Source organism: Carcharodon carcharias, chromosome 21 (assembly GCF_017639515.1).
Source record: "Carcharodon carcharias isolate sCarCar2 chromosome 21, sCarCar2.pri, whole genome shotgun sequence".
In the NCBI taxonomy this organism is placed as follows: Eukaryota; Metazoa; Chordata; class Chondrichthyes; order Lamniformes; family Lamnidae; genus Carcharodon; species Carcharodon carcharias.
Window position 1 is genome coordinate 45,287,748 of NC_054487.1, and position 24,425 is coordinate 45,312,172.

Below are 24,425 nucleotides of genomic sequence, written 5' to 3' on the forward strand. Positions count from 1 at the left end.
GGTTCCTCCTCTCGTTCTAGGCCTGTAGAGGTGAAACTATGACCTTCTCAACATGGCTGCGCTGCCAGCCCGTCGTTGCGGGGTGAGGGTGCGCCTGCGCACTGCTGTGTTGGGCGTGTGGAGGCGGTGCAGTGAGAGCGAGGTCTAGTTGTACTCGGTTTAGAGGGCATAATGTTGCAGTTCCTGGTGAGTGAGGGAATGGGAACGGGGACGGTGTGTTTCCTCAAATAAAAGCCGCTGTTCGCGGGTGTCCGGTGTGGGGCCAGGTCGTGGCCTCCACTAACTTTCCCCAGAGTTTCCCCAACTCTGGCCGGGTTCCTGATCTATGGGCGTGAGGTCCCTATCGCCTCTCCGGCCAGGCTGATGTCTGTATGGGGCTCCCTCAGGGTGTTTTCGTATTCAGTGTAGGTAGGACACTCTTTCTACTTGGTTCACTTGGTTTCAGTGAATCAAGTGTAGGATTTGAGCACTTTTGGAAGGGATGTTAAACTTTGTCTGTCTGTCAGTCCACATGGAATTTGGTTGGCTCGGCACCATTCAAAAAAAAAGTTACACATGCTTATATGACCGGCCAGCAATCTTCCCTCAGCGTTGTAGGGGTTCCCCTTTTCTCTGAGGACCCCACCCCTCCCCCAGATCTCAAGTTCTTGACACCAGATTCACAAGTGTGTGGCTTGAACAGAATGACCAGTGAGACAACTTCCTTATAATTCACAATTTTTTTATTGGATCACCCACAATCCCACAGTACAAAACCCAAACTTTTAAAACAACCTGGCACAAAGTCACCGCGACTCAGTTAAAACTTACAAAAACACAGGTAAAACACCATGAAACCTTAAGAAAAAAACCCTCAGACCAATATCACCAAGATATGGCTAAAACAAGTTGCAAGATGCAGGCAAAAAAAAGTTTTCGCCCCAAACCGTCACAAAACCCTCCAATCAATATCACTACAGTTTGGCTAAAATTTACAATCCCCAATACAACTGGTTTGTCTGGTGTTGACTGTAGGCCTGAGTCAAGGTGACCAAACTCAACCTTTTTTCTGACTGCAACCCCAAACCTTCAGGCCAGTATCACCACGATATGGCTGAAAACACTTACAGCCCCCAACATGGCTGGTCTGTCCGTTGTTGACTGTAGACCTGAGTCAAGGTAACCAAACTCAACCTTTCTTCCAACTCTAGCCCAAGTACTCTGAGTTGCTCTTATTTTATAATAATTTAACTCAGACATGTCAAAGCATATTTCTTGTTGTTCCAATGTCCATCTAGTTGATTCCACGCAAAGTCCGGACAAATGTCATCAGCTCCTGCTGGTTGAAACAATACAGGGTTTTCCATGGAAGATGCATCCAGAATATTATCAGTTCTCATTGTATGAGCAACTCTCCACCTGTTTGAGGTGGTAACTCTTTCGAGTACAAACACGTTTCCATCTGTTCCTATTCAGATGAAGTTACATTGTTTCATAGTTTGCCATTGTGAGATTTGAACTCTTGATCTTGGGGTTACAAGCCCAGTACCATAACCACTTGGCTATTTAGGCCAAGCTCTGTTTGAGGTGGTAACTCTTTCGAGTACAAACACGTTTCCATCTGTTCCTATTCAGATGAAGTTACATTGTTTCATAGTTTGCCATTGTGAGATTTGAACTCTTGATACTCTTTTGATACTCTTTTGAGTAAACCTGTTTCCATCTGTTTCAGATGAAGTTACATTGTTTCATAGTTTGCCATTGTGAGATTTGAACTCTTGATCTTGGGGTTACAAGCCCAGTACCACAACCACTTGGCTATTTAAGCCAAGCTCTGTTTGAGGTGGTACAGTAACAGCACCTGGCTCCAAGTTAATGAGGGTTTGAATGATCCTGTTCCAGTACTATTGTCTGTGATGGTTGAATAATTCCTTGAGTGTATTGTATTGGTGATATGTCCTTTGTGCCATTGTATTGGGTAATCAGGATTCTTGGTCGCATTAGTCAATGTCCAAAACCCTTTTGATGAGTTACTGTGTTTTCACTATTTGTCCAAATTAACCCCTTGCTGCCCAGCCCTGTACTGCTGACTACAGCGTATCTTTTTGAAATTTATAGTTCCAGTCATAAGGTCAAAACATGTCCAAGGGTTTGAAATTATGTTCCATAAATTTCCCAGTTGGAGGGGATTTCGATCCTACAATGTAAAGCAGATCAATCATTTTTACTTTTTTCATCAAAAACATATTTTATTCATAATTTAAATGTGTTTTTCATGACTGTTGTAAGTTGACATTACACAACATGCAAAACAAATCAGTTTCTTTCAATGTTGTATGTTACTATGTTTACAATTGCAATTAATATTTACAATATTCATTACATGTCAAAAATATAGCTTGAGTTTTATACGGTTTTCAACCCCTCAGTGCACCATGGCAGGAGGCCTTATACAGTGGCTTTTCCCCTTGCGGCAGCTGCACCAAGCTTTAGTGTATCCCTCGGCACACAGCCCTGGACCTTGGGATGTGCCTGTGTGTAACACTCAGTCAGTGACAGTTCTTTGCACTGGAAGACCAACAAATTTCTGACTGACTAAAGAGCATTTTTCACCAAGTTGATGGTCCTCCAGCTGCAGTTGATGTTTATCTCTACGTCCCTGGGAACAACCCATAGAGCACAGAATCCTACATTACTGAACTAGGAATGCAGCTTGATAAAATCACTGCATCTTTTTCTAGACCTGCTTTGAAAAGATTCTTACAATCATAGAACCAGGAGTAGGCCATTCAGCCCCTCAGACCTGCTTTGCCATTCAGTCGGAACATGGCTGATTTGCACATCAACTCCATTTACTTGCCATATCTCCATGTTGCTTGATCTCCTTACCAACAACAGTGACAACTTAATTTATAAAGCATATTTAATTTAGTTAAATGTCCCAAGGCACTTCACAGGAGTGATGTTGAAGTAAATTTTATGCTGAATTATGTGAGATATTAGGACAGATGACCTAAAGCTTGGTCAAAAGGGCAGGTTTTAAGGAGTGCCTTTAAAGGAGGGGAGAATGGTTAAGGGAGTTAATTCCAAAGCTTAGGGCTGAGGTAACTGAAGGGTTGCAAAAAGGCTAGAATAGGAAGATGGCAGAGAATCTGTAAAGTTGTACTTCTGGAGGATGTTTCAGAAATGGGAAGAGGTCATAGCACAGCAACACATCACTTGACCCATAAAGTCTACTTCTTTCACACTCCTGCTTGCTCCGCATATACTCTTTAATAAAAAGAAAGACTTGCATTTTGAGAACGCCTTTCACAACCGCAAGATGTCTGAAAAAGTTTTACAGCCGATGATGTATGTTTAAAGTGTCATCACTGTTGTAACAAAGGATATGTGGCAGCCAAATTTCACACAGCAAGCTCCCACAAACAGCATTGTGATGATGACCAGATAATCTATTTTTTGTGGTGGTGATTGATGGATAAAATTATCCAGCGCATCAGAAATGCCCTCCCTGCTCCTTTTCAGAAAAGCTTTTTATGTCCACAGACCCAGTCTCGTTTTAAGGTTGTCTTTGAAAGACAGCATCTCTGACAGCATAGCACTCCCTCAGTATCTCACTAGAAAGTCAGCTTAGATTTTTGTGCTCAAGTGTTGGAGTGGGGCTTGAATTCACAACTTTCTGAATCAGGCAGGAGTGCTACTAACTTATCAACTAAGCACGAGCTGACAACCTAGTCAGAACATTAAAATAAATAGAGAAAATGTTGGCAATACACAGCGGGTCTAGCAGCATCTCTGGAAAGAGAAAAACAGAGTTAATGTTTCAATTCGTAACCTCCAGTTCATGATGGCTGCTGTTCCCTGACCTGCCCAGTTGCTGCGGTCCCTTCCTCTTGCCAAATCTCTCACTCCGTGCCACTCCCGCTGTGAGCAAAGGCTCTGGATGAGCAGTGAGAACACACAAGTAACAGGAGCCAGATTAGACCAAATGGCCCATCAAGCTTCCATTCAGTGAGATCATGGCTGATCTTGAGTTTCAACTTTTTCCTGCCCAGTTCCAATATTCCTTGATCCCCTGAGTCCAAAAATCTGACTATCTCAGCCTTAAATATATTCAAGGATGGAGCATCCACAACCCTCTGGGATAGAAAATTCCAAAGATTCCCTTTGAGTTAAGTCATTTCTCCTCATCCCAGTCCTAAATGTTCGGCCCCTTATCCTGAGGCTGTGTTGCCGTGTTTTAGATTTCCCAACCAGCAGAAATAACCTCTATGTCCACCCTATCGGACCCCTTCAGAATCTTGTATATTTCAATGAGATCGCCTCTCATTCTTCTTAACTCCAGAGAATAAGAGCCCAATTTACTTAGCCTGTCATCTTAAGACAATCCCCTCATCCCAGGGACCAATTTAGTGAACACTTGCTGTAACATCTCGAATGCAAGTATACCCTTTCTTAAATTTGGAAACCAAAACTGCGCACTCTACTCCAGATGTGGTTTGGCTGGTGGAATGGGCAAACAGATGGCAGATGAAATTTAATGCAGTGATATACACACATCATCAAAGGTGGCATGGTAGATTGAGAAAGTGATTAAAAAGGCTTAGAAGTCTTAGTGTACAAAAGCAAAGAAGTCATGACGAATCTTTATAAAACATTGGTTTGGTTTCAACTGGATTATTGTTTCCAATTTAGGACACCACACTTTAAGAAAAATGTGAAGAGGTTGCAGAAAATATTTGTGAGAATGATTCCAAGGATGACGGGCTTCGGTTATATCAATAGATTGGAGAAACTGAATTTGTTCTCCTTGGAAGTTTGAGAGGAGATTTGATTGAGGTGTTCAAAATCATGATAGGTCTAGACAGAGCAGATAGAGAGAAACTGTTCTTACTGGTGGAGGGGTCAAGAACAGAGGACATGGATTTAAATTGATTGGCAAAAGAATAAAAAGAAACATGAGGAAATACTTTTTTTTATGCAGAGAGTGGTTATGATCTGGAGTGCTTTGCCTGAAAGGGTGATGGAGACAGATTCAATTGTGTCTTTCAAAAAGGAATTGGATAGGTACCTGAAGAGGAAAAGAATGCATGACATTGGGGAAAGGGAGTGGAATTTAGCTAAATTGCTTTTGCAGAGAGCTGGCATTGAATGGCCTCCTCCTGTGAAGTAAAATAACAGTAATGAAGAAAATTAAGGTGCTAAAGAAGGGCAAATCCTCTGGACCAGATGGTTTCCATCCCCAGCGCTTTGAAGGAATTAGGTGAGAACATTAAAGATACTCTAACCATACCACTCCAAAGTTCTCTCAATTTGTCCCTTTGGATTGGGAAAATTATGCATGTCACTCTGCTATTTAAGAAAGTTGACAGAGGGTTCCAGGGAATTATAGATCAGTTAGTCTAACGTTTTGTCTGGAAATTACTAGAGTCCACAATTAATGATAGTGTGATTGAACACCTTGAACATTTTCAGCTGATCAGGGAGCAAGCATGGATTCATAAAGCCTAGATCACACCTGACGAACATAATTGATTTTTTTAAGTGGTGACTAAAGTAATGGGTAGGGGAATGTTATGGATTTCTCGAAGACGTTTAAAAAAGCCTCTCATAAGAGACTGTTAGCCAAAGTTGAAGCTCATGGAATTGAGGGCAAATTATTGGCCTGGTTAGGAAATTGGCTGGGCAGCATGAGCTAGAATGGAGATAATGAGCAGGTACTTTAACTGGCAGGATGTAACTACTGATGTTCTGCAAGGATCTGCATTGGCACCTCAACCATTTACTATTTATTAATGACTTAGATGGGATAGAGAGCCACATATCCAAATTTGCCGATGATGCAACAGTAAACAGTGTGGATGGGCATTAATTGAATGGGGAAAGCTGTGGCAAATGGATTTCAATGTAGGCAAATATGAGATCACCCACTTTGGATCCAAAAAGTATAGAACGGGCAAAAGCTAGAAGCAGTGAAAGTCCAAAGAGACCTGTGGTCCAGGTACATAAGATCATTAATATGTCACAAATAGATGCAGAAAATAATCACAAACACTAACAATGCTAGCCTTTATAACCAGAGGCCTCGAATATAAGGGATAGAAATCATGCTTCAGTGTACACCTGAGGAACTGGTGAGCAGTTCTGGGCCTTTGGGAGATTTACCAGAATGATACCTGAACGTCGAAGAGTTAACTTGGGAGGAGAGATCACACAAACTAGAGTTACGTTCCCTGGAAGTTAGAAGGGCAAAGGTTGACTTGATCAAAGTTTTCAAGATATTCAGGGCAACTGATAGGATGGATAGCGGGGAATGATTTCTGCTGGTTTCGAAGTCTAGATGACAGTCTAAAAATTAGAGACACCTTTTTAGGAGTGAAATTAGGAAACACTTCTTCAAAAATAACTGGTGGAAGTTTGGAACTCTTTTCCACAAACAGCAATTGATGCCAGATCAATTGATAATTTTAAACTTGCGATTGGATTTTTGTTTACCAAGGGTTTTGAGAGTTTTTTGGCAAAAGTGGGTATATGGAGTTAGATCTGAGATCAGCTATGATCTCATTAAATAGAGGAACAGGTCCAAGAGGCTAAATTACCTACTCCTGTTTCAATGCGATAGTTTTTAAGGAGGTTCCTAAAGGGGAATAGGGAGGAGAAGAGACAGAAGAGTTTAGGAAAGTCAGTGTGAGTTAGTTGGTTGAAGGTTTTAGTCCCATTGTGGGGCCAAACAGAGGATAGACAGACAGGAGACGATGAAGAGACAATTTGGGAGGGGACTTGCAGAGTTGAGGCAGGGTAGAGATAGACATTGGTGGACTGGTTTCCGTATAGGTCATTGAGGGTCGAGTTGATGGGCAAGCAAATGGGATAGTATATGAGCAGCAGAGGTTAGGACAAGATGGAGCATCAAAAAATCAGCAAGGACAGGGGCAGGGGGTAATTAAATCTGGAGATAAACACTGTGCGTAAATGGACAAATGGTGGGGGTGAAGACAGGCAATGTAAGACGTGCAGGTGGGCAATCTTTTACAAAGGATTTTAGTATATTAAAAAAATAAGTTTCTGTGGATCCTTTGGCCTACCTAGTGAACCTAAGAGGGGGACCAGGAAACAAAATTACTAAATAGGTTTGCCCCTCAGACGGTAACTCTATGCTATAACATGTTCATGTATAAAAGATAAATGCAGATTCTCTTGCGTCAGTTCACCATTTCCACAAGAACATGTTGGACTTGTAATCTGAGTTGACTTGAAAGTTTAAGAAATATTTTCCAGGGAACTTGTGATCCACCCAACTTAGCTGTGACTCAGCGCACATCTCAGAGTTGCTGTGTTTATCATGGGTGTGTTCCGCAGACTCTCTAATTATAAACTGCTATGGTATTGGGATAAGAACTTTTTTTTATAAACAATTTTCTTCATACCTCTGCAAGCTTTTATTCTGACAACTTGCATTTATGCAGCCTATTTAATATCGTAAAACATCCCACAGTAAAGTTCTGAGTCAAAATTTGCCACTGAGCCACATGAGATATTAGGACAGCTGCTGAAAAGCTTGATTAAATAGTTAGGTTTTAAGGGGTATCGGAAATGAGGGTGGACAGACAGAGAGGTTCAGGGAGGGAATTCCAAAACTTAGGATCTAGAGAGCTGAAGTGCAGCCACCAATTGTGAGGCAAAGGCAAGGGAGGATGCATTGGAGGGACACAGAGATCACGGAAGGTTGTAGGACTGGCGGAAGTTGCAGAGAGTGGGAAGGGTCTGACGTTTAACTGTTCTCTTAAGAATTCTTCTGGCAAATGCGTTTTCAAAGTTTCAGCTCAAATATGAAGATTACAGCAATAAAGCTACCAAAACATGAGGAATAGCTTTGTAGCAGTAAATACCAGAAATATGCCACAGATCAGCTAGCATCCATAAAGGGAAAAGGCAAATGAGCATTTTGGATATCAACTTTATTTTCTCTTTACAGATTCAGCAACTTGCTATTATATAGTACCTATAATATTGAAAAACATTCCAAGGTGGTGTAATCAGCCAAAAATGGATGGTGAACCAAAGACAAGAAAGATTAAGGCTGGTGACTAAAAGTTTAGTCAAAGAATTTGCTTTCAAGGAGGCTCTTGAAGGAGAAGAGGGAGGTGCAGGGAAGTTTAGGCAGGTAATTCTAGTACATGAGGGCTAAAGCGCTGAAGGCATTGCCTACCAATGGTAGCAAAATGGAAGGAAGAGATGCAGAAGAGTTCAGAATTGGTAGAATGGAGAGTTTTGGGAGACAGTTGTAAGGTTGGCGGCAGTTACAGTGATGCAATGGCCTGAGATCCTGAAGAGATTTAAACACAAGAATGATAATTTAAAATTAGAAGTGTTATGTGACCAAGAGCCAAATGTAAGCCAGCAAGGACAGTGGTGATAGGTGAACAGGAGACGGATGATATCAGTGACAAGGAAATGAAGCTTGTGGCAGCGACCAAAGACAGTAGTCTCAGTCTTCCCAGTGTTTAACTGGAGGAACTTGCAGCTTAATCCAAAATGGATATCAGACAAGCAGTCTGACAACACAGAGGTGGTGAAAGCATTTGAGAGAAGTGATGGAGACGTAGAACTCGAATTTCCCAGGTGCTTGCTGACCTGCATTGGCTCCCGGACAAGCAACATCTTGATTTTAAAATTTTCACACTTGTTTTGAAATCTCTCCACGGCCTCACCCCTCCCTATCTTTGTAGTCTCCCTAAGCTACACAATCCTCTGGTCTACACTTCTCCAGTTCTGGCCTATTCAGCATCCCTGATTTTAATTGTTCCACCATTGGTGGCTGTGCCTTCAGTTGCCTAGGCCCTAAGCTCTGGTATGCCCTCCCTATATCTCTCTGCCCCTCTATCTTGCCTTTTTCCTTTAAGAAACTCCTTAAAACCAACCAGATATCTCTTTATGCAGTTTGGTGTACTATTTTATTTCCTGTACAGTGTCTTGGGATGTTATACTATATTAAAGATACTACATAAACACAAGTTATTGTTAATCCTTGATCTCCTTGCACTTGGTGGAGAGAGGGCTTTGTGGAGACGATTAGTAATGGAGAAACAAAGCCGCTGTCAATCTTGGAAAAGTGGGTGCTATTGGCAGAAGAGCGTGAGGCTCAATCACACTACATCTGGTCCAGCCAGATCTATTCATAGATGCTTAAAAACAACTTGTATTTATATGCGAGCATACGAATTAGGAGCAGGAGTAGGCAACTCGGGCCCTCGAGCCTGCTCTGCCATTCAATAAGATCATAACTGATCTGACTGTATCCTCAACTCTACGCTCCTACCTACCTCCAATATCTTTCACCCCCTTGCTTATCAAGAATCTACCTACCTCTGCCTTAAAAATCTTCAAAGAATCTGCTTCCACCGTCTTTTGAGAAAGAGAGTTCCAAAGACTTACTACCCTCTGAGAGAAAAAAAAGTCTCCTCATCCCTGTCTTAAATGGGCGGCCCCTTATTTTAAAACGGTGACTCCTAGTTCTAGATTTTTCCACAAGAGGGAGCATCCACCCTGTCAAGACCCCTCAGGTTCTTGTATATTTCAATCAATTCGCCTCTTACTTTTCTAAAATCCAGCGGATACAAGCACAGCCTGCCCAGCCTTTCCTCATAAGACAACCGCCCATTCCAGGTATTAGTCTAGTAAACCTTCCCTGAACTGCTCCTTTAACATAATGAAATGTCCTAAGGCACTTCACAGGAGCATTATAAAACAAAATATGACTCCGAGCCACACAGGTCAAATGACCAAAAGCTTAGTCAAAGATAGACATTTTAACGAGTGCCTTAAAAGAGGATAGTGAGGCAGAGAGGTTTAGGGAGGGAATTCCAGAGTTTGGAGCCTAGACAACTGAAGCATTTTCAGCCAGAATTGCCGAGCAGATGATCCATCTTGATTTCCTCCCCAACATCACAGATCCAGTCTGAGCCAATTCAATTCACTCCACGTGATATCAAGCAATTGAAGACACTGGGTGCAGCAAAGGCTATGGGCCCTGACAACATTCCAGCAATAGTACTGAAGACTTGTTCTCCAGAACTAGCCCCTAGCCAATCTGTTCCAGTACAGCTACAACACTAGCATCTATCTGGCTATGTGGAAAATTGTCCAGGTATGTCCCATCGACAAAAAAGAGAACAAACCCAATCGGGGCAATTACCACCCCATCAGTCTACTCTTGATCATCAGTAAAGTGATGGAAGGATGTCATCAACAGTATTATCAAGCAGCACTTACTCAGCAACACTTGCTTACTGACGCGCAGTTTGGGTTCCGCCAAGGCCACCCAGCTCCTGACCTCATTCCATCCTTGGTCAAAATACAAAAGAGCTAAACTCAAGGTGAGATGAGAGTGACTGCCCTTGACATCAAGACAGCATTTGACCGAGTGTGGCATCTAGGAACCCTAGCAAAACTGGAGTCAATGGGACTCTGGGTGGTTGGGGGGAGGGGGTGGGGAGCTCTGCTGGTTGGATTCATACCCGGCACAAAGGAAGATGGTTTGGCTGTTGGAGGTCAATCGTCTCAGTCCCAGGACATCACTGCAGGAGTTCTTCAGGGTAGTGTCCTAGGCCCAAACATCTTTAGCTGTTTCATCAATGATGTTCCTTCCATCACAAGGTCAAAAGTGGCAATGTTGGTGATGATTGTGCAATGTTCAGCACCATTCACGACTCCTCAGATACTGAAGCAGTCCGTGTCCTTATGCAGCAAGACCTGGACAATATTCAGACATTGGCTTATAAGTGGCAAGTAACATTCACGCCACAAAAGTACCAGGCAATGACCATCTCCAACTAGAGAGAATCTGAACATTGTCTCTCAACATTCAATGGCATTGCTATCGCTGAATTCCCCCATTATCAATATCCTGGGGGTTACCATTGACCAGAAACTGAACTGGACTAGCCATATAAGTACTGTGGCTACAAGAGCAGGTTAGAGGCTGGGAATTCTGTGGAGAGTAACTCAACTCCTGACTCCCCAAGGTGTGTCCACCATATACAAGGCACAAGTCAGGAGTGTGATGGGATAATCTCCACTTGCCTGGATGGGTGCAGCTCCAGCAACACTTAAGAAGTTGACACCATCCAAGACGAAGCAGCCCGCCTGATGGTCACCACCTTAAACTATTACTCCCTCCACCACCAACGCACAGTGGCAGCAGTGTGTACCATCTACAAGATGCACTGCAGTGACTCACCAAGACTCACCACAGCACCTTCCAAACCCATGACCCTTACCACCTAGAAGGACAAGGGCAGCAGCTGCAGTGGAACAATACCACCTGCAAGTTCCCCTCCAAGTCACACACCATCCTGACTCTTGGACTGAGCGAATGAAGATGGGGACTATAGTCATGGGGTTGTTAAGGCTGGGTGAGAATAAAGACTTTACTGAGCATACAGGCATCATCAATGATGATGAGGTAGTGGTTGAGATCTTAATGAGCTTGCTTTGCAATCCAGTATTTTCTGTTTTTGTTCTCAGATTTACAACTTCTAATATTTTTATTGCCTTATTTCTATGCTGGCTAGCGATGCTGCAAAGCTTTGCTACTCTAGGAAAATACATTACGAGTAGTTTACTTGCAAGTGAGAGTGGAGCTGCTCTGTCACTGATGTCTGAGAGTAGAAAATCTGCCATAGTGTTGTCTCCATTGTGGCAACAATGAACACAGAGTTGGAACAACTGATGAGCATTAAAGTGCAAAGAGCTACTCAACTGCTTTAATGTCATTAGCCCATGTGGCAAGGGCAGCACCAACTGAAGCTTCAGTATTGGTCATTGCAGAACAAACAGTGGAACTCAACTTTTGTAATCCCAAACATCTTTTTAGAGGACCATCAAAAGTTGACCTTAGTCAACTGCACTTGCCACTGATTTTAACCCATATGTTCCAGTAACTATATGTTTCATTTTATGCACGCATGCTCAAATATGTTTATGATGTTCAATCCTATTTTAAAGTGTTATGTATGGGCAGCTGTCCTAATAACTTTGTGTGTGTGTGTCTTCTGTTTCAGGTAGGATTTACTTTTGGAAACCTAGTGGGAATGTATCTGGCCCAAAATTATCAGGTACATTTATGAAAATTAATTATCATATTTCAGGGATAATTTTGTATAAGTTAAGATATTTTATCCGAGAGTAGAATGCTAATGTGTTATCGTTCTAGTATTTCGATAATCTTTCAATCTAGTATAGTTGGAAATTTAAGGAATCACTTGTGCCGATGTTATGGAACTGGTTTGTTTCATTTACTTTTCCCTCTTATTTTGGTTTCCTTGTACCACAATCTGTTCCATGACATGGAAGGTAATCGATCACGTACGCTTGACAATCTTTGAATAATGTGCTCTTTGGTGGGCTGCTTTTCTGTTCTTTTGTTGCTTTAAACACAGGCATCAGTTGTAACAGCTGTACAATCCAAGACCTTGTCTTTAGTGTGCTCATGTTACACAATCCAACATGAATGCTTAGTCAAATCAAACAGCATGATTCTGTTTGATTATATGACTTTTTATTGAGTTCACAGTTCAGAATAACAACTCAGGTACTAAGCTTTACTATTCCTGCCTGACTACAGCAAACATTGATTTGCCCCAGTGTCAAGAAGATATAATAGTTCTCATAAGGTTATCGGAATTTATTGTAAAATAGAGTAATAGTGGGATGTGTCTCTCTCTCTCTCTCTCTCTCTCTCTCTATATATATATATATATATATATATATATGTGTGTGTGTGTGAGATTTAATTGAATTAGAGGCAGCTAGCCTGGGTGCTTTGATCTAAGAAGAGAAGTTAGGTTTGAAATGTTAATTAGATAAACATGGGGAAGTTTAGAAACATGGGTGTCAAGGGAACATTTGCATTTTGAAATAACTAGACTGTTTTCAAAGGAGGGGTGAAATGTGTCACCTAGCCAAGTGAAATTTAGAAATAGTGTGTTTATTTTTCCCAAAGATTAGTGGTAAAACTTTGTGCAATGATAGGGTTTTATTATCAGGGAGATAAAATCCAAAGACATAGTGAAACAAGGGCTATTTGCATTCAAAGAGATAGAGGAGCAAGGGCTGTGTGTAAGGGAAGGCATTTTTAAGATCTTACAAATGTGTGAAAAACCTTCAGCATCCGTGCCTCTAGCTGCTGTCTTCAAAGGACAGAAGTTAAGAAAACTCACTCTGAAGTTGAATTGTTCAGAGTGTCATGTTTCTTTACCTGGGTCTTTTAAAATCTGTGTGTCTTACTGTTGCCTTTATGAAAGTGTAACTGGAAGTTAGATTGAGTAGGAGATTTAGAAGTTATTGTAATTTGTAGATCTACGTATGTATTTAAAATCATTTCTCTTAATAATAAATGTTTAATCTAGTTTTATAAAAACCTATAAGCCTTACTGAATTCAAAGCACGCTTCTTGAAATTCATACAAATTGAAAATGAGTTGTGACAGCTATTTCAAGTTTCTGGGATTTGGAACAGCATTCACCATCTGCTGTGTCATAATGTAGTTGGGGTCTCTTTGCGGAATATATTTGAAATCCCTTGATTTCTTTTTGGAGTTGGTGAATCTTAAGGTTACGAGTACGAGAAATACTTTGAATTCAAGAGCTGGGGGTGAGGTTTTTGTAGTGCTAAGATTGCAATATGGCTTTGGCAGTTGCTCAGACTTGTTTGGGTGTTGAAGTTATAAATTTGGATGGTTTACAAAAGGCAACTGAAGTTACATTACTGGAATTGGCAGATAAATTATAATTGGGGTTACCTGCAGGGGTAGGAAAGCAGATATAATTGAAGACCTAGCATTGCGTTTAAAGTTGGAAATGATACCTGATACTAGTGAGTCACAGCTGGAGGTGGTGCGACTTCAGTTAGGAATGAAGAAACTTGAACAAGCAAAGGAAATGAGAAAGCTTGAGTTAGAGGCAACAGAAAAGGAAAGGGCAGAAAGAGAAAAGGAAAGGGCATTTCCAAAGGAGCAAATGGAAAGGCAGGAGAAAGAAGGGAAGCTGAAGCTGGAGCTCCAGGCAAGAGAGAAGGATAAAGAAAGAAAGACAAGGGAAAGAGAGAAGCAAAGAGGAAGAGCATACCAGCTTAAAAGGCTCAAGTTTAAAAAAAAATCTCAGATTCTGAAGAAAGTTCTGATGAAAAACCTTTAAATTAAAACCCAGTGGGGAGATGTTTAAGTTTGTACAAACTCTTCCAAAGTTTGAGGAAAAAGATGTTGAAGCGTTCTTTATTTCATTTGAGAAGATAGCTAAACAGATTAAATGGCCACAGGAAAACTGAACATTGTTATTACAATCCAGGTTGGTGCGTAGAGCACATGAGCTATATGCTTCACTGTCAGAATAAATGTCGGTGAATAAAATGTGGTTTAAAAAAAAGGCTATTTTGAGTGCCATATGATTTGGTTCCTGAGGCATACAGGCAGAAAGTTAATATTATGAGAAATCAGCCTGGGCAAACTTATATTGAGTTTGAAAGAGTAAATCAAAGTAATTTTGACCAGTGGATAAATGTAATAAAAATAGGGACAACATTTGCAGCTGTTAGAGAAATAATTCTTTTGGAAGAATTTAAAGATTCAATTCTTTCGGTAATGAGAAATCTTATGGAGGAACAGAGGGTTCAAACGGTAAGACAAGCAGCAGAGGTAGCTGATGATTGAGTTAGTTCATAGAGCTAAACCATTTTTTTGTCTCCCTTTCAAATCAGAAAAGAATATAAAGTGGGAAGGTGAAAGGAAGGTGGGTAATCATGGAAGAGAAGGAGTAGGTTGGAATTCCCAGGAAGTTTTTTCTCAGAATAAAAAGGAAGGTGCTGAGGGTAGAAGTGACATTCAAAAATTGAGGTGTTTTCATTGTAATAAAATTGGACACACAAAGCCAGTGTGCTGGAAATTGCAGAGAAAATCAGTTGGAATTATTGGGATGCAGATAAGTCCTGGAAGTAAAAGTACTGTGGGTTCTGAGGTTCAGGCACAGGAGAAACCGGTGATTTGTATACAGGTGAAACAGGAATAATCAGTGATAGGCACAGAAGTGGGAATGTGTTCACAATTTATCCAAGAGAATTTGAAGGAGCAGGTTGCAGAGATGTTTAAAGATTTTGTACATGAAGGGAAAGTCTTTCCATGTGTACAGTGTGGAGTAGGTAAAGATGTTAAAATTTTAAGAGACACAGGGACTAGTCAATCCTAAATGTTGTGGGACAGTGATATTTGTTGCTCAGAGGGAGTATTGCAGGAACATATGATAATAAGTGGGGTTCATGGAGATACTAAACCTATTCCATTGTGGAAGGTAAATTTAAAGAGTAAGTGGAAAATAGATGAACTGACTTTTGGGGTAGTGGAAAAAATTGCCTGTTGCAGTGGTTTAGTTTATTCTGGATAGTGATATAACTGGATCACAAATGTAGGTGATGCCTATGGTAGTTGGGCAGCCTGAAGAGGTGTCTTCAACAGAAGTGTTACAGAGAGAATCCTGGACTGTTTCTAGATTGTGTGATATTGAGATCACAGGCTGATAGGTTGAAACAAGAAAAACAGGAAAGACAGGCAGTTCAACGGCAGGAAGATGATGTTGAAATCCAAGTGGCTGACTCTATGTTTGATAACGTTGTTCAGGAAGACAGAGCAGAGGACAATTCAGCTGAAGTGTTTAACTCAAGATAGTTAGTAGAGTTACAGAAAAAATATTTGCAAATGCAACGTTTATTTCAGATAGCTTACTCAGAAACAGAGGCAAAATATATATATTACCTTAAGGGTAACATTTTAATGAGAAAATGGAGGCCATTTCACGTTTCAGCAAATGAAATCTGGAGGGAGGTACATCAGATTGTTATCCCAGTTGGGTATATAAATGAGATTCTGAGGATAGCTTATGAAATTCCAATGGGGGGACATTTAGGAATTAGGCAAAGATACAGAAACATATTTATTTGCCTGGATTGCACAAGGATGTTCTATAAAATTTGACTACATGTCACACATGTTAGGTGATAGGGAAACCACAAGCAGTGATTAAGCTGGCACCTTTAATTCCAATTTCAGCATTTGAAGAGCCATTTACTAGGTCATGATTGATTGTGTAGGACCCCGCCCTAAGAGTAAAAATGAAAATCAGTATTTACTGACAATAATGGATGTATCTACCAGATTTCCTGAAGCAATACCTTTGAAAAACATTACAACAAAGAAGATTGTGGAAGAGTTAACTAAATGTCTTACAAGATATGGTTTACCTAAGGAAATACAATCAGATCAGGGTTCAAATTTTATGTCACACCTACTTAAGGAAGCAATGGACAGTTTGGAGATAAAACAATTTAAGTCAACAGCTTAGCATCCTGAGTCATAAGGGGCTTTGGAAAGATGGCATCAAACTCTAAAATCTATGATGAGAGTGTACAGTCAGGATTATCCACAGGATTGGGATAGGGGAATTCCATTCTTATTATTTGCTATTAGGGACGCTGCTAATGCATCGACTGGTTTTAGTCCTTTCGAACTAGTCTATGATCATGAGGTAAGAGACCACTGAAATTGAGTTATGAGAAATTGGTGGGTCAAAATTCAGAAACTACTCTCTTGGATTACGTATCAAACTTCAGAGAGAGATGAGACAGAGCATGTGAATTGGCTAGGGAGCATTTAAAGATATCACAGCAAGTGATGAAAGTGAAAGCAGACAGGAAGGCTACAGTTACGTAATTTGTTGCTGGAGGAAAGTGCTAGTTCTGTTACCAGTACTGGGTGACTTATTAAAGGCAAGGATTAGTGGGCCTTACAGGATTGAAAAGAAATTGAGTTAAGTAAATTATTTAATAAATGCTCCACATAGAAGAAAGAAACAGAGGGCATGTCATGTAAATATGCTTAAAAAGTATTTTGACAGAGAAGAGGACCAAAAGGAGGTGTTAGTGGTAGGAGATAAAGAGAAAGAAGTAGAAATGCAGGATACTGAAATTGATTTTCCGTTAATCAAATTGGATAATGAGGGATACTTGAAAATTTAAATGTTAATATTGTTACCTTCCAGACAAGTGTCAAAGTGAGTTGGAAAAGCTATTGCAGTCACACGAAGCTACTTGTGGAAATACATTGGGGAGAACAGATTTAGCTATACATGATGTGTTCGTAAAAGTTGCATTTTCGGTAATGCAACAGCCTTTTAGATTAAAACCGGCAAAGTTATCGCAAGTACAGAAAGAAATTGACTTCGTGCTATAAAATGGTATCATTGAGGCTAGTTGCAGTAACAGGGGTTCGTCTATTGTACTGGTACCAAAACCAGATGGAACACATAGACTGTGCGTGGTCTATCGAAAGGTGAATGCGGTGACAAAAGCGGATTCATATCCTGTACCACAGTTGGAGGATTGTATTGCGAAAGTGGGACAATCAAAATTTATCGCAAAGATTGACTTGCTAAAAAGATATTGGCAAGTACCGATATCGGCTTTTGTGACGCCAAATGGATTATATTAGATTAAAGTCATGCCATTTGGTATGAAGAATGCACCAGTGACATTTCAAAGTCTGACAGAGTAATTGCAGGCCTGAGCAATTGTGCTGTTTATATTGATGACTTAATGGTTTTCAGTCAGACATGGGATGAGCATTTACAATACCTGGAAGAATTATTTATTCGTTTACAAGAAGCTAATTTGGTAATGAACTTGCTAAAAGGGAATTTGCACAAGTTATGTATCTAGCCCATACCATTGGACGTGGCAAGGTGGCTCCGAGAGATGTGGAAGGCAAGGCTATCGTGGATTTCCCAGTGACTACAACAAAACGAGAAGCTTCGAGATTTCTGGGCATGAGTTGGTTTTATCGGAACTTTGTACCAAATTTTAGTAGCGTGGTTGCTCCATTGACCTAACTACTAAAAGCGTTTCAATGGACAGAGGAGTGTCAGAAGGCATTTGATAATTTGAAAACTGTATTAACTACAACAGCAGATTTGACAGTTGCCAGTTACGCCAAGCAATTTAAATTGGTCGTTGACGTAAGTGATATAGGCATTGGGGCATACTGTTATAAGAAGATGACACTGGAATTGAAAAACCGATGGGGGTATTTTTCACACAAGTTGAATGCACAACGGAGAAGATATTCAACAATCGAAAAGGAGATATTGGGTTTGGTGTTAGCATTGCAACATTTTGAAATTTATGTGGCAAACAATTCATCAGAAACAATTGTTTATACAGACCACAATCTTTTAAAGCTTCTGGACAAATTTCGAGACAGTTTATTACTGCAACCGTTTAATCTACAGATTATACATGTAGCTGGATGTAAGAATCTGATAGGAGATGCTTTATCAAGAGCTTGAAGCTTAAAGGGAAAATTGGACATTTAAAAACCTGGGCTCTAAAGTGGAATGATTCCTGTTGATGCAAAGGATTTGTGTATATATATTGTTAATGCATGCATCTGGTAATGTAATAGTGTAAGAATATAGATAAGTATAGGAGATGGTGTAAGATAGGTTAATAAAAGTGAAGCTGCCGTCTTAAATTATAACGATTCATTTTTCAAAACGGAGGGGATGTCAAGGAGATATGTCAGACTTGCTGAGTTTTTCCAGGTATTTTTGTTTTTGTTAATAATTCTCAATGTTACTCTATTTTACAATAAATTCCAATAATAGTGGGATGTCTCTATGTCTGTGTGTGTGATTTAATTGAATTAGAGGCAGCTAGTCTGGGTGCTTTGATCTAAGAAGAGAGGTTAGGTTTGAAATGGTACTTAGATAAACATGGGGAAGTTTAGAAACATGAATGAAATAAACCAGACTAGATTGTTTTCAAAGAAGGGGTGAAATGTATCACCTAGCCAGGTGAAGTTTAGAAATGGCGTGTTTATTTTTCCCAAAGATTAGTACTAAAACAGTGTTGTGAGAGGGTTTTATTATCAGGGAGATAAAATCCAAAGACATAGTGAAACAAGGGATATTTGCATTCAAAAAGATCGATATGTATAAAGAAGGACCAATGGCTGTGTGTAAGGGAAGGCATTTTTAAAATCTTACAAATGTGTGAAAAGCCCTCAGCATCTATGCCTCAAGCTGCTATCTTCAAAGACAGAAGTTAAGAAAACTCATTTGGAAGCTGAATTGTTCAAGGTGTCATGTTTCTTCACCTAGGTCTTTTAAAATCTAAAACAAAAACAGAATTACCTGGAAAAACTCAGCAGGTCTGGCAGCATCGGCGGAGAAGATAAGAGTTGATGTTTCGAGTCCTCATGACCCTTCAACAGAACTGGGTGAATCCAATGAGAGGGGTGAAATATAAGCTAGTTTAAGGTGTGGTGGGGGGGGGTGGGGGAGAGAAGTGGAGGGGGTGGTGTGGTTGTAGGGACAAGCAAGCAGTGATAGGAGCAGATAATCAAAAGATGTCACAGACAAAAGAACACAGAGGTGTTGAAGTTGGTGATATTATCTAAACGAATGGGCTAATTAAGAATGGATGGTAGGGCACTCAATGTATAGCTCTAGTGGGGGTGGGAGGAGCATAAAAGATTTAAAAATAATGGAAATAGGTGGGAAAAGAAAAATCTATATAAATTATTGGAAAAAAAAGGAAGGGGGAAGAAACAGAAAGGGGGTGGGGATGGAGGAGGGAGTTGAACTCCCACCTCCATCCCCACCCCCTTTCTGTTTCTTCCCCCTTCCTTTTGTTTTTTCCAATAATTTATATAGATTTTTCTTTTCCCACCTATTTCCTTTATTTTTAAATCTTTTATGCCCCCCCCCCCACCTCCACTAGAGCTGTACCTTGAGTGCCCTACCATCCATTCTTAATTAGCACATTCGTTTAGATAATATCACCAACTTCAACACCTCTGTGTTCTTTTGTCTGTGACATCTTTTGATTATCTGCTCCTATCACTGCTTACTTGTCCCTACAACCACACCACCCCCGTCCACTTCTCTCCCCCCACCCAACCTTAAACCAGCTTATATTTCACCCCTCTCCTTGGATTCACCCAGTTCTGTTGAAGGGTCATGAGGACTCGAAACGTCAACTCTTTTCTTCTCCGCCGATGCTGCCAGACCTGCTGAGTTTTTCCAGGTAATTCTGTTTTAGTTTTGGATTTCCAGCATCTGCAGTTTTTTGTTTTTATCTCTTTTTTAAAATCTGTGTGTCTTACTGTTGCCTTAACGAAAGTGTAACTGGGGGTTAGATTGAGTAGGGAATTTAGAAGTTATAATAGTTGTAATTTGTAGATCTACGTATGTATTTAAAATCATTTCTCTTAATAATAAATGTTTAATCTAGTTTTATAAAAACCTGTAAGACTTGGTCTCATTACTACTGAACTCAAGGCATGCATCTTGAAATTTATACAAATTGAAAATTAGCTGTGACAGATGTTTCAAGTTTCCCTCTGGGATTTGAACGGCTCGGCATTTACCATCTGCTGTGTCATAACGCTAGAGGCTTGTGCCACTTCTGCCTTTGATCTATATGTTTCATGCAGAGTAACACTAAATTACAATTCATTACATACAATACAGACTTCAGATAACATGGAGTCAAGAAGAACTCATATTCAACAATGTTACCTGATGATTCCATTACTATAGTTATATGATCCACCCAAGTCTTTAATGACTTCACTATTACATCCAGCAATCAAACCACATGTTCCAAATCTTTAAGACCTTGGTCAGTGACCTTCCCATTTTCTCCAGTTTCTCTTCCTTTACAAAGCATCCCTGTTCAACGGAACTGAAAGCTGTTTTAACCCATCATATGCTGCTCTCGCAGTGAGGTACATGTTTAGTGTGAACCCACATTCCCATGCTCTTAAGTGCACAAGAGTGGATATGGTAGTTCTTAACTCCAATGGTAAGTCTAATGTGGCTCAGGTCTTATCCCCTTTAACCAGAATTGACTAACTACATATAATCTCAGGAAGCTTTTTTAAACCATTTTTCTGCGATGGATACAATAGTGGTTACGATAGTGGACTAGCAACTACAGTGGCCGTGAGTTCAAATCAAGCCCCTCTTCCCAGCAGATTATAAATGACCCAGGGTTATATTTGTCCACACATGGCTCCCAGTCAGTGAAGCAGTGGCAAGACTACTAGTGCCTTCAGGACAGTTCCGTTCCTTATGTGGATAACCTGTTCATGCTGCAAAACTTACAAAGATCTATCATTCATACTCTTGATGTAGGTGGGTAGCTCGTACTCATGTATCTTGATCCACATGCATACCAGGCTAAGAAATTAGGATTTCCTATCAGAGTTGCAGACAAAAGTCAAGAGTTCCACTCAAGGAAAAATAATTAACTCTTTGGAGGAAGTGAAACTGGTGAATTTCAAGAAATGTGATTGTTTGCTTAAAGTTGAGGGACTGTCAAAGAAACTTGCTTCCTAAATTCATTGAAAACTTAGATTCGGTGGGGGGTTGTAGTGTGGGTGGTTAACCTTGTGTAATTATTATTACTTCAATGAAGAAATTATTGACCCATGAGGGACGTAAGCTTTCAATTAGTCCGAAGAGAGGGAAGAAAATTGTGGTTTTACTTCCACTACTCAAATTGAAGATACATCTTTAAATAGGGTTAGGAGCTGTACATAAAGTACTCTTGAGTATTAATATGGAAGGGGTTAAGTAAAAATTCAAAGTTATCCCCATTGGTCTAACATCAGCACCTAGACCATTCACAGGGTGCTTCTGTTGATTAGCTTAGAAAGCTGCAATTATTTATTTACAGAAGAAGCTTCAATAGTAATCAGATCCTTGGGGAATTTTGGGATAACAGCAACAAAATGTCATGCCACCTTGACACAGGGATCCACCTTTCATAGGTACCTGAATCCAAACTGTTCTGGGTATAGTCTGCCATAGAACAGCTTCAGGCCACATGCACAAATGCGCCTTTCCTCTCAGTAGGATGCAGGATTAATTTTTATGAGGTTAGCAGCAGTATCATCTTTGTGCTATCTGGGTGCAAGACTGATTGTGACCTGAACATATGGCACCTGTGGAATTGCCCTGCTTGTGTTGGAAATTGTCCTATAGCATTGAAGTCAATGACAAAACTCAGTATTTTAAACTCATGATTCTGAGACTGTGTGAAGTGGGCTACTTCATCCCTGCCACTGACTGCTTCGCTGCAACAAGGAAACTCATCTGAAAGATGAAATTTGAGCTTTATGTTTTCTAATACAGGCTTGTGCTTCAAACAGTGCGATTTTTCCCGGAAGAGAGTTTAAAAACACATTACCAACGGTGAGGCATAGGCACATGTATGGAAAAGTTCTTGAGCTCTGATCAGATTCTCAGAGTTGAAACTTTGTTGTAACTGAATAATTTTGTACCCAGCCTATCAGGTTTAGAAATTTTTATTACCATAATTTAAAAGCTAACAATTCATGGCAGAAATCCACAAATATGATTAGCTAGTATGCTTTACCGCAATAAGATGGTTATGCATCTGTAAAACCAAGATCTGCCATCTAATCTCCTTAGAGGGAGTCGCTATCGGCCAAAAGTTTGTTTTTAAAGTTTGTTTTTAAAGTTTCATTGCCAGGTTTTGGCTTAGAACAGCAGAAAGTTTATCCTCAGATTTTGTTCCCTTTTCAGATTCCAAATATCTATAAGAAGTTTGAAGAATTCAAGAAGGATGCGGAAGACCGAAAAAAGCCACCAAGAGATTGATTCTGAGGTGTTGAGCCCATGGATAAGTTTGGGATATTAGCATTCAGTTGCAAGCATAAATTTACTGGATGCATTAAGTACCGAAATTGGCACCATTCCAGTTCTATTTATTTAGCACTTATTAAGCAGTCAGTTTCACTAGTTCAGAGTGACCTGTATTTGTATCACCCATGATGTATTGCTTTACCCACATTTGGTCCAGTTGGGATTTGATACTGCTTGTACTCATGTAATGGGTTTTCAATTTTAGTTCATGTTTGTTGAAAAGCCAGTGATGACAGCATAAAATCTATGTTGACTCTGATGTGCTGTTCTTTGTATTATGAGAGCAGTGTATTATAATTCATATATTCTTAATATCAAATATAGAGCCACTGGCATTGTAATAAAGTGTGCCTCAGCATTGTTCTTTTTGTTATTTTCCCAAACATGAAAGGTAATGAGTGCTTGTTTGTATGTGTGATAAATGGAAAATTCCATCAGTAGTTGGGAAACACAGTATTCAAATTAGCCAAGTACTATAAAAAAGGCAAAGAATAATTCAGTGCTCCTTCGGGTACCCTGAGGAAACACTCAATGTGACAGCACCAAATGTTGTATCATTCTTCGGGTTCTAAGTCTGTTTTGGAGAACCACAAAAGAAATCAAGGCTCAAACTGCATCAGGGACTAATTAATGGTGATGAACTGTATCTGTAATGGGCAGTGTTACACTGGCACCTAGACTGGTAAGCCCATTAAAATCTTGAGCTAATCTTCTGAGTCAACATTTCCTGATATATGTAAATGAGTACAATCTCAAGGAAGTGTGTTACAGGATTTACCCTAGTTAAATTATTCTATTAACTTAAATATAAATGTTAACTGTACATGACCAATCTAGCTAAGGACCAACTCTAACCCAAATGTCTAAATTTTCTTGAAAAAATAAATTTCACCAAAGCAGTAAGCATTCTAAAGTCAGCTGAGGATCGATGTTTCGTTGCAGTATGTCTGTTAGACAAACAATTCTATTGATAAGATCTATCTCAAAGAGGAAAATGCAACGTGTGTGTTATGTGTTAAGGAGTACATGGCTATTTCTGTGGGTATGTGATTGTGCCGAGTGTTGGGATTGTATTATTCCAAGATGGTATCAAAATTCTTTCTGATACTTTTAATAATGAGATAATGACCCTCATTCACAATCACCTGAGTAACAGTTTCGATGGCTTCATTTGCAAGTGCCTACAGCCTTATTAAAATTGTGCAAATCCATTTTATTATATTTATCTTTTTTTTCCAAATCTTTTCTGGAAAAAGTCAAAAAATTGACTTTCTATGTGATGGCCAAATGGTGGCCTCCTGTACAGTAATAACTCAATAAATATATAACTGGTTAAAGAGTAAGCGTGTAGTTATGAAATGCCATACCAAAATATTAACAAAAAGATAGCATCAGCACATACTTACCTTCGTAAATCTCTTTAAGGTATTTAACTTTTTCATCATCTGAGAGGCAGGACCTCCAGTAACTGACCTGCTCTGCCACCTCTTCCTTTGCACCCTTGGCAGATGCCTTTTCAGAAGGGTCCCCCTTGTAGCCATAAAAAGGCAACCCTCAATTGCTCAAACCTCTCCCAGCATTACTTATATTACTGTTTAAAAAAAATGAGCCTGTCTTCCTCCTCCTTGTATACCTATAATCATGTAGCAAAACATGCAAAAAAAGTCTTAA

The 24,425-nt window shown here is 39.9% G+C and overlaps 1 protein-coding gene across 1 annotated transcript; it reads left to right on the plus strand.

Annotated features, from left to right (window-relative positions):
• Window positions 1-48: 48 nt before the first annotated feature.
• On the plus strand, window positions 49-24,087 carry stmp1 (short transmembrane mitochondrial protein 1). The gene is made up of 3 exons (XM_041215868.1): window positions 49-186; window positions 12,042-12,095; window positions 22,635-24,087. The coding sequence occupies exons 1-3, from the start codon at window positions 172-174 to the stop codon at window positions 22,707-22,709; spliced, it is 144 nt and encodes a 47-aa protein (XP_041071802.1). The 5' UTR covers window positions 49-171; the 3' UTR covers window positions 22,710-24,087.
• The last annotated feature ends 338 nt before the right edge of the window (window positions 24,088-24,425 follow it).